At 38.9% G+C, this 11,528-nt stretch overlaps 1 protein-coding gene across 1 annotated transcript; it reads left to right on the forward strand.

Annotated features, from left to right (window-relative positions):
* Positions 1-342: 342 nt before the first annotated feature.
* LOC109062282 (advillin-like) lies at positions 343-10,449 on the forward strand. The gene is made up of 20 exons (XM_042765828.1): positions 343-629; positions 803-883; positions 1,521-1,595; positions 2,093-2,289; positions 2,597-2,705; positions 2,957-3,067; positions 3,158-3,363; positions 3,453-3,531; positions 4,238-4,336; positions 5,111-5,264; positions 5,384-5,484; positions 5,614-5,751; positions 6,211-6,369; positions 7,171-7,350; positions 7,482-7,630; positions 7,922-8,066; positions 8,215-8,403; positions 8,503-8,571; positions 8,670-8,777; positions 9,885-10,449. Exons 2-20 carry the CDS (start codon positions 824-826, stop codon positions 9,996-9,998), a joined length of 2,442 nt encoding a protein of 813 aa, XP_042621762.1. The 5' UTR covers positions 343-629; positions 803-823; the 3' UTR covers positions 9,999-10,449.
* Positions 10,450-11,528: the final 1,079 nt, after the last annotated feature.

The raw sequence follows: 11,528 nt of genomic DNA on the forward strand, positions 1-11,528 counted from the left end.
CATTTTTGTCACTTAATCAAGAAAAAGTTCAAAGAAAGATGATTTAGTGTAACACAGTTAAGCACATTCAATGCCTCCAACATATTGTAACTACAGTTTTATACCATCATGGGAATAAAACCTCACAACATCTCATTGACGAGTCACTTCAGCAATGCTTCAAGATTTCACAGCGCACCCAAGCCTTCAGTAATGATCTGACTTCACTTCATAAGTGCTAGACAGCAAAAGAGTGACACAGTCCATGCTGTTGCATTCATTTGAGGAAGCACTGGCTCTAAACACACCTGATGAGCTTGCATCATGACTGATTATGATCGCTTTTCTTGTCTTTTGAATATCTCTCGTTGTTGTCATTACTGATTTGCATTGACTGTGTTAAAGTCTTATCCTGATTGGCTGTTGAGCTCAGCATCGAGTGAGAGCAGGCAAATACAACCAAATGAAGTGTTTGTAAAATCGGTGTGAAAGATCTGGACAAAAAAGGGCATATTTTGCTGTGTGTTCTGTTAGCATCACAGAGAGTCCTGGACTTGATCACCTGTCTCTGACTGGATTTACACACAGCCTTCATCCGTCTGAGAGGAATCTTCTCTGAAGCTCTCCGAAATCACTGTTTCGACTTCCAGGTAACAACTTGACACTCAAACTTTTGTTTTGTTCCAATGAAAGCAGTAGTTTTTATTAAAACTGCATTAAGGTAAACATAATAAACCGTAAGTGTAAACATGTTAATTACTTCTTAAACATGATGCTGAATTAAAGCTAATAACCCAGTGAACTCTTCTCTGTTGGTTTTTAGTCCGGTGCGCACCGCTGAATCATGCAAAACACATTTAGAGCCGTCACACACTCTCCAGGGATACTCATCTGGAGAATCGAGGTAGGGTTTGACTCTGTCAGCAGAAGAGCTGACACCTGGGTGTGAACTGTGACAGTCTTCTGTGAGTGTCAGCCATGCTCTCCTGCATTGCAAGGTCTCCTTTACGAAGGGTTACTGGTTAGAACCAAATAAAAGAATGACTAATAATATTCTTTTTTATCAAGAAAGTGCATTATGCTAATAAGCTTTGAAAATAACAATACAAACACTGCAGAGTTACAGACTGTAAAGAGAGAGTTACAGCATATAAAACTATATACAGTACAGTACAGTACTACTGTAAATGGCCATATGCTGTGTATATATAACACGAGGATGTAACACCAAGAACATAAAGCTCCACTCTCCTTAAGGCTCAGTGGTTGTCCAAAGCTCCTATAAATTTCTTCACCATTTGAACTGTAGCTACTTTCTATCAGGCTTTAATCCTTAAACTGGATTCTGGACTTCTCTGCCTCCAGTGTGTACAGTATATACAGCTGAACATTAAAACATCGTTAGCTAGCGAATAGCAATCTGGGGAGTAACTTTTGTATTATACAACCCATTTGATCAAAGTTTTTAAACAAAGGTTTCAGACAGGCTTTCAAGCTGTTTTCAGGTGAAATTCACACTTCAATTTTTCCCACCCCCACAGAAAATGGATCTCGTTTTGGTCCCGGAAAATGTTCATGGACAGTTTTATGAAAGTGACTGCTATTTGTTGCTCTCAGTAAGTGAATATAATCTTTTCAAATGATGTTGTGAAAAGCTTAAATGAATAAAACCTAATTACATGTTGTTTCTGTCAGGGTTCTGCTACCGCTGTTGGGTTTATAGTTTGGTGACTGGCGAATCTTTTTGTGTGTGTGTGTGTGTGTGTGTGTGTGTGTGTGTGTGTGTGTGTGTGTGTGTGTGTGTGTGTGTGTGTGTGTGTGTGTGTGTGTGTGTGTGTGTGTGTGATTTTGAGTGTCATGTGTTGTATGCATGTCATGTGAGCTCCAGTCCTGTCACTGCCTGATTGGACCATGTTTTCCCCTCCTTGGGGTAGTTCGTATTGTCTTTTGTGTTATTTTTGAACTCTAATAAAAAGCCCATTGTCCTCGCCTCATCCCTTCAGCTTAACCTGACAATTTCCTGTTAGACAACTATTGGTGGTTAGACATATAACCAATTAAAATTCAGCTACAGCCTCAGGTTTTACATCCTATGACTGTCATCTATATGCAGACACGCAAAGGAGGCAAGTCTGCATACTATGACATTCATTACTGGATAGGCTCCATGTCTACGCTGGATGAGCAGGGCGCTGCTGCTGTCTATGCCATTCAGCTGGATGAGTTCCTGGGCTGCTCGCCTGTTCAGTACCGCGAGGTTCAGCACCACGAGTCCAGCATCTTCTGCGGATATTTCAAACAGGGCATAATGTAAGCATCCCATATCTGCAGTCCACATCTCACCAGGCACTGGGTCACGTAAGGTTGTTACTTTGGTTAGTTTCAAAGCATTGCTTTCTCAGGTCTAATTATCATAGAGCAAAACAGTTGACAGAAAGAAAGAAAAATCCACTGGTGTTGTACATGCAACCTAAAAAAACCTTTACTTTACAAGGCCCCCTGGTGGCCACTTACTGTATATCTAGAAACAGTCCAGCCCATACATTCTTACATTCTTCTGTATTTGGTCCATGAAGATGACAAAAAGCCACAAATACACGTCTATGTATGTCCTTAGTTATAAGTCTGGAGGGGTGTCATCGGGAATGAACCACGTGGAGACAAACACTTACAACATTCAAAGACTGCTGCATGTGAAAGGAAAAAGGAAAGTGACTGGCACAGAGGTGAGCCAACTGTTTGTCTGGAGTATTATTAAACATCTTCTAGTACCACAGGTACTGACATGGTGAGTGTTTGTCTGGTTTCTTGATTTCACTCACTTGAGTGTTTATAACCCTAATGTTCCTCACAATCCTTCGTCTGATCTTGAATGTATCTGTCCAAATATCGAAATGCTTGTGGATCTCCATCAGGGTGAAGTTACTGAAGCTATGATTCTCAAGCTGTAAATGAGTTAATCACTTATCAACTGCAGGTGGAGATGAGCTGGAACAGCTTTGACACTGGGAGCGTGTTTCTGCTGGATCTGGGCAAGACTGTGATCCAGTGGAATGGCCCTGAAAGCAACAGACAGGAACGTCTGAAGGTGGCCTCTTGTGTATATGTATATATACTTATGGTAAAGTTTTGGCTTCTTTTAAATCATGATGTGATGCTGCTGATTGTTGACTGTAAGGGCATGATGCTGGCCAAGGACATCAGGGACCGTGAGAGAGGGGGTCGGGCAGAAATCGGTGTGATTGAGGGAGATGCAGAGGCAAGCTCTCCTTCATTAATGGAAGTGATGAAGAGCATTCTGGGTGAACGGCCCTCGAAGCTGCCCAGTGGGACGCCTGACGAAATAACTGACCAGGAGCAAATGTCCAAGCTCACCCTCTATCAGTAAGTGCTATCAGCTCTAGGTTTTTATGTGGCACTGGTTAGACTGCTTATGATTCCTTACTTAATCCAACAAACCCTGAACGTTGCAGTGTGTCAGACGCTAAAGGAGCTATGAACATCACAGAGATTGCATCCAGTCCACTCACACAGGACATGCTGAACCACGATGTGAGTACACAAGAGAACTATCGCAGATCTAATGGTAATCTGTGTAAAATGCATAGATAATCTCCTCTTATAGTGTTTTCTCCCACTGGACCATAACAAGTCAATCCGAGATATCATCTGATCAAATATTTGCTCTCATTTAATTTTGTTCAATTGTGTTTAATTTGATGGTCAGAACGTACGTTTACAAAAACATCTGTATACAGGGCAGGGGAGATTTTCTTTGATGCTAAAGCAATCACAGACCTTTTGTCACATAATATTTGCATGCGAGTGTTTTCAACTAAATTAAATTCATTACCTTAAAATGTATCCATCCAGTTAATACATTAACAACAACTGTGGAAGGCATCTCAACACTCGCCCCTGAGAGTAACAGAGATATTAACTACACGTGGCACACTAAAGCGATCAATATAAGGGCCTAGAATTTATTATTATGAATACATCAAATGTTACACAACAAAAGAAAAATTAAAAGGAATGCACTAATGCACAACATTTCTGACTCTGATTGCTGAAACATGCTTTCATATAAGTTATGATGTGTATATAAATATACTACAAAAAAGTAGTATTTCAGTTAATATATAAAAAAAAAACATTATTTAAGCACTCCTCCTTCCATCACTCCTACATTCTTTACCACTTTCTTTAATGTCAATATTTGTGTGGAATTCTTTCTTTCTTTCTTTCTTTCTTTCAGGACTGCTACATTCTGGACCAGGGGGGAAGGTCAATATTTGTGTGGAAGGGAAAGACAGCCAACAAAGCAGAGAGACAAGCAGCGATGACCAGGGCTCTGGTGAGTTCCTGTTTTTATTATTTCCATTTCTCTGTAACAGCTGCTACTGAAGGAGAGTGATTTTCCCTTTCTTTGATTCACACTCAATGACCTGTGTGCTGCAGATTAATCCACTGCCTCCAGAGGTGACCACCGCTGCTTGTTCAGTGTATATGACACATGAAGTCAGGTGTTTGCAATGTTTTGACTGGAACTGTACATGGCCAGAAGTCACACTAAACATACCATAATACTGAGAGTTTAAACAATCTTGCAGGGACTGAACCTACAATCCAGATGTTTAACCACTAATGGTGTTTGTAAGAAACAAATCAAGACTTTTTAAACCATTGCTCCAGCTAAAACCCAAGTCTATAATTGAACTGACTGTTAATGTCTTCTTACATTATTGACAGACTATTTTCCCGTTGACACTGTAAAGCTGCTTTGAAACAACCTGTATTGTATAAAGCACTATACAAATAAAGATGACTTGACTTAATCCATAATAACACTTCCTGCAGTGAAAAAGTGTTCTGGTGTGAATCAGGAGAGAAATCTTCACAGATCAAGCAGCGTTTAAACAGCTCTAAACTAATATGTGTCAGGGTTTTGATGTGAGAGACAACAGCAGATGCACTTTTTCATAAGACAAAGCATTATGATGGAACTGAAACTGTATCTAATGGACTGGACTCGTGTGGATTATTGTGATGTTTTTATCAACTGTCATCATGATAAGACTTGGATTAATGTTTGATTTATTTACAAATGACTAATGTGATTAATCTACAGGAGTTCATTAAACTGAAGGGTTACCCACTCACTACTAAAGTGGAGGCTATCAGTGACGGAGGAGAATCAGCTCTCTTCAAACAGCTCTTCAAGAGCTGGACCGTCAGAGAGCAGACGGCAGGTCTGGGCCGGACACACACTGTGGGGAGAGTGGGTACGTCATGTGTACACTTGCATATACTTACTTTGAGATCTACGCCTTTATTTTACTGTTTTTTATTTAATTAATTTATTAGCTTAATTTATTAATAAATTTGTCCTTTCATGAATTAGCTGATGTCCCTCAAGAGAAGTTTGATGCCAGCAGGATGCATGTGATGCCTGATGTTGCTGCACAGGAGCGCTTGGTGGATGATGGCAGTGGACAAAAGCAGGTAAGAAGGACGTGAATTATTAAAGAAATAACACTACAGACACAGATGTGACAAACAGCAAATGGGAGGAACATTATATAGACATAGAGATAACTGTCAGAAGATCTCTAAAGAGCTCTCCATCCTCAGGTGTGGCGCATCGAGAGTTTGGAGATGGTGGAGGTGGATCCTGAGATGCATGGGTACTTCTATGGAGGCGATTGCTATCTGATTCTGTACAGCTATGATGTTAACGGCAGGAACAACTACATCCTTTACATGTGGAAGGTGACGTGGCATACTTCCTTTATAGAAAAGAGGCGGAGCTTTATCTTAATGACCATAATGACTGTCGATCAGTTTAACACCAAAATAAGTTCATGAAGTGTCACATCCTATAATGTTAACACAATGTGATTTTAAACCCAGATAACAGAAATAGTGCAAAACAATTGCAACAATGATTATGCACCACAAACATATCTGGTAACAAAATGTAGTTTAATGCTTCATGATCCTTTAAACAAACATCTACAGAAATTTCCTTACTTATTACAATAAAACGCTTTTTTTATTTTTATTTTTATTATTAATATAAAAATTATTTTTTAAAACGATACAAATAACAACTTTCAAATGGTGTAACGAATCACCAATAAAACCATAAAAATCATATTCTTACCATAGCTGATCTTCTCAGTGAAGAAGTTGCAGGTGATGATGAAAGTGATGATGTCTGTGTTGCAGGGACGTCATGCGTCTCAGGACGAGGTGACAGCTTGTGCCTATCAGGCTGTGACTCTGGACCAGCAGCATGGAGGTCAGCCTGTGCAGGTGATCGTGTCCATGGGGAAGGAACCACGGCACTTCATGGCCATCTTCAGGGGCAAGATGGTCATCTTCGAGGTAGTGCATTACTTGCTTTAACTAGAGATTTTTAAAAAGTCATTAGGTCTTAATTCAAACATGAATTGGACTAACTGTTAGATTGCAGGAGGTACAACTACTATCTATTTCTCTATTTCAGTTTTCACTGATTGATATTTAATGATAGATTTGCTGTGGAAAGCGGTACACTTAATTCTGTTCAAAAAGGTTAACATTATTATTCATTATTAAAATACACCATTCAAATCAGCAAGAACTTACAGCACCCTAAAACTCACAAACCATCTGTAAAAATAAATAAATGAATAAACAATTAAATACATAAATAAATAATCAAACAAATAGCTCTTTGAAACCAGCAACTTAAAACATAGTATTAAAATAAAGGTAACACTTTATGGGACCAGCATATTCTAGATCCTTTAATCAGACGCCATACCTGAACTTAAAAACTATACCTAACGATTAATAAGCATCAAATTAGGAGTGTCTTGAGGCAAACGTTAGTTAATAGTTAATTATGGTGAGAATTGGTACTTAAGTGTGACCGAAATAAATAACAGTGGACACAAAATGACTCAAAGTGATAAAGAAGGTCATAATCACAAAATTAGTACATATTTTATGAAAAGGTTTGTGTTTACAATGCAGCCTAATAAACCTACATTTCTTTTAATGCAACAACCTCTTTAAAAAATCACCAAATGTGCTGCTTTTACATTATAAACTGTAAAAACATTATAAATTGCTACAGTGTGTTCATAATGCCATGCATTTCTCATACAATAACCTATTACATTATCTGAAAAACCTTGACAGGGAGGCACGTCCAGAAAGAGCGCCCCGGAGCCAGAGCCGCCCGTCCGCCTGTTTCAGATCTGCGGCTCTCACCCAACCAATTCAAAAGCAATCGAGGTGCCAGCTCTGGTGGCTTCGCTCAACTCCAACGATGTCTTCCTCTTGAAAAGCCAGAACGGCATCTACCTGTGGTATGGCAAAGTACGCAGTCTTTCTACTCTCACGACTCTGGAAAAGCACTCAGCAGTTGTCAAGTTCACCACTACTCTCCTCATGCTGGACATTACTGGGAAAGCTGTACTAAGCTCTCTATACTGTATATAACCTCTCAGGGGTCCAGTGGTGATGAGAGGGCCATGGCAAAAGAAGTGGCCTCCTTTGTTGGTCGAGGCTCATCAGAGGAGGTTATGGCTGAGGGACAGGAGCCATATGAGTTCTGGGAGATCTTAGGTGGAAAAGGACCATATGCAAGTGACAGAAGGTACCCCGAACTAAGAGCACCTCGATTATTTGTGGTAAAAGATTTGCATGCATTCTCTGAAAAAGGCAAGAGAGCTGTCATTATGAGAGTACCCTTACATAATAATCTAAAATGTACCATATAATGTAATAATATTACATGTTAAGGACTAATATGTATCTTTAAAACAATGATATGCACCTTTCAAGGGTAAAAATTATGGTAAATTTTTGACAGCTTTTCTACGTTTTTTATTTTCTGAGAATGTGGGGAATAAAAGTTGTTGGCTGTTGATGTCACGTCTTCTTAAAGATTACAGCAGGTTACTCTAGATCATCAACCACGTCTTTTTGAGTGCTCCAATAAGACCGGCAAGTTTATTGCCACCGAGGTAACCCAGTTCACACAGGATGACCTGAGAGAGGACGACGTCATGCTTTTGGACACGTGGGATCAGGTAGACCAGCAGTTTGAACTAAAACAATTCTCTGTTCCTCTGTAATCAAATACTGTATAAAGTTTGATGGCGAAAGGCGACGTCTCTAAAACAGTACCTCCGCTGTTCTATATCACTGGACATTAAACGCAGCCTTCGGCTCTTCTAGGTGTTTCTCTGGATAGGAATTGAAGCCAATGATGTGGAGCGTAAGGAATCTGTGACAACGTGCCAGGAATACCTGCGGACTCACCCTGGATCCCGGGATCCTGACACACCTATAATAATGGTGAAGCAGGGCTTTGAGCCTCCTACCTTCACGGGGTGGTTCACGGCCTGGGACCCGACTAAATGGAGTGTAGGTTTGATTTACGAGCCTACTAATTAAGCAGTCCTTCTCTGCAGCGGAACAGGGTGTTTTGCTGTAACTCACACACGGCTTTTATCCTTGTACCAGGGCGGCAAAACCTACGAGCAGCTGAAGGAGGAGTTAGGAGAGATCACATTGCCCACTAAAGTGGAATCTGTATGATCCTATGTTCCCTTGTATATAGCACACATTTCAGTCAATATTGGCCTGATTTGCATAAAAGATTTGTGTTAAATTGTAATTTCTAATGACAGGGATCCACTGATGTGGAGAATAAAACCATCTCACAATATCCACCAGAAATGCTGATTAACAAACTGTCTGGAGAGCTGCCTGAGAACGTGGACCCCGCACACAAAGAGGTGCGTAAAGCCCCTCATTCATGTTTTAGTTTACAGGAGCTTGGTCGAGCATTATGCAACACAAGGCAGTTCTGTTGTAAGTACGGGAAAAAAATCCTGCTGTCAGATTGTACTGTTGTCCATCAAGAAAATCATTTGGATTTTTAAAGTAGCCCAAAAATTTCCCACATGCAGTCTATACAGACCTTCCTGACATCTTCCTGTCAAATCACGAGCCAGTGGCATTTTCAGCTGTGACCCATGTTGACTGATTGTCTAAATGATCCTGCTATATTGTAAGGTTCAATATAAACGTGCGCACATGGAAATGAGGACATTCAGTATGATCTTTGTTCTGTTTTTCTCTTGAAAACTTTTCCTGGTCGGTTTGTCAGATTTGCACAAAGTCTGACGTGAATTATTTAAGGACACACCTTGTTACATAACCAGTTTATGAGCGTGTCTCGTGCTCTGGTTGGTTTTTGTCGTGTTCTTGCTCCACCTGTGTGTTGATTGCTCATTATCTGTGAGTTGCTAGTTACAGCCCCAGTCTGCATCATCTTCTCTCACATCTGCTGAATCTGTCACCTGTTTCTGGTCCAATCCTCTGCAATGCCAGGATCATGGGTTCCATTCCTAGCAACTGTATGAAAGGCATAAATGTTTAGCTTCGATAAAAGCATCCATGCATGCAAATCTAGATGATGCACTGTGCATCAACTTAACTTTACAGTGAAAATGCATTCTAAAAAAGAAAGAACACACTACTTGTGCATGTGCTGTTTAATGCGTGTTTTTAAAATCTGCAAATGTTATACATTTAGATATTCAGAGTCATGCAAGTATTTCCATTTCACAAAACAGATTGTCCTAACACCAAGCAAATTGCTGGTTATACTTCATAGAGTTCACATGCCTGCCAACCAAATAGATCCCAACAGAGAAAGGGAGTTATGAGAAATTTGACTAAATTATTTAAATACATTTGAATAAAAGTGTGGTGTTTCTTTGCTCTGTGTGCTGCTGCATATAACATTCTACTTCTTATGACACAGATCTCATACTTATACTAATTAAAATCATTTTCATACATTTACATCATACATTTTCCTTTTTCTGCCATTCTAGAGATATCTCTCTGACCAGGATTTCCAGGACATATTTGGATTCTCCAGAGAAGAGTTTAACAGTTTGCCTCAATGGAAACAGAAGACCATTAAGAAGGAAAAGGGACTGTTCTGAAAGTGATGTATGTTTCATTAGATTAGAGATGCATCTAGATGTCCTATTTCAAATTTAAAGAGAAATGTTCATTTAAATCTTTTGTCATAACGTATTGTGTTATAGTTAATATGTTCTAGATGCAATATTGCAGTTTAATTGTGGGACTTATGCTATTTTTGCTGAAAGCTAAATAAAAAAAATTGTTTTGAATCTTCCTACTCCTGTTTTTCTCCTGAGTGATATTAGCATCTATCCAACAACTTTTGGCTAATGTGTGTACAAAGTGCTTAGGCGTAGGTGGAATCTGTGTATTTTTGGAATTCCATAAAGGGGCAATGAGAACATTAATGTGTGACAGAAAAATGAGGAGCCACTTTTTAGGAGAAATGGTCAGACTGACATTGTTGATATCGTTCATTGTCCAGGACAGTGGTTCCCAGCCACGTTCTTTAAGAAGATTAATGTATTTAAAATACATTTTTGAATACAGGAAGGAAAAATAAATAAATAGATTTTCAGCAGTTTGGTGGACTAGAATTTTTACTGGAATGCAGCTTTGATCTGGGAAAACTACCAATGAAACGTCAAACTTTCAGAGATAAGTGCTTACAAATGCTACTTATCACTTTACAAATAACCATAAAAAAATAAAATGACAATCTGTAGAGGCAATACTACTCCCCCTTGTGTCATATATTGGAATGTTATATTCAAAGCACAGGCGTAATAAACTAATACAATTAAAGAGGTAGCTTTCAAAATTATATAGAAATTATATAGAAATCATGCCAGAATCTCTCCCTTAAAGAAAACTATTTTTACTCTGTTTTCAACAAAATGTCAAAGATGGCCATCTTATTATTATTTCTGAGAGATTCTTTCTTCACAAGTTATTCCTGTGATAATTACACTGTTATTATGAGATGGCGAAGCTATGTAAAAATAATAAAGCAAAACATTTTGTTTTGGTCTTTAATAAGCTAACACAAGGGCGTATGGGGCAATAAACATAAAATTTCTCAAGAACAGTTTTTGAAAGGGATACAAATAATACAGCCAAAGGTAAGTGTACACAGCATGTGTATATAGCATGGAGACCGTATGTAAATAAACAGTTAGGTTCATAGGTATAGTATTTTAGGTTTCGTCTGAGATTGAGGACGTCTTCTATTTAGATATTCATCCGCAGTAAACCCACATCTGCCACTTAACACAAATAGTCAACAGGCAGAAATGGCATAGTTAATACCCAGATGCACTGCTCCTCTGTTTGGGCTCTCTCTTTTTTCTCCACACAATTCCACCAAATGAATCAAATTACTTGAATTCTTACATACACTGAGGTCAGCATTTACTTATACTGTTAAATACAAATATAATTGTGACCCTGGACCACAAAATAAATAATCTCTCCATTGATGTGTGGTTTGTTAGGAGGACAATATTTGTCTGATACACAACTATTTGGAAATCTGGAATCTGAGGGAGCAAAAAAATCTAAATATTGAGAAAATCATCTTTAAAGTTGTTCAAATGAAGTTCTAAGCA

Source organism: Cyprinus carpio, chromosome A11 (genome assembly GCF_018340385.1).
Source record: "Cyprinus carpio isolate SPL01 chromosome A11, ASM1834038v1, whole genome shotgun sequence".
Taxonomy (NCBI): domain Eukaryota; kingdom Metazoa; phylum Chordata; class Actinopteri; order Cypriniformes; family Cyprinidae; genus Cyprinus; species Cyprinus carpio.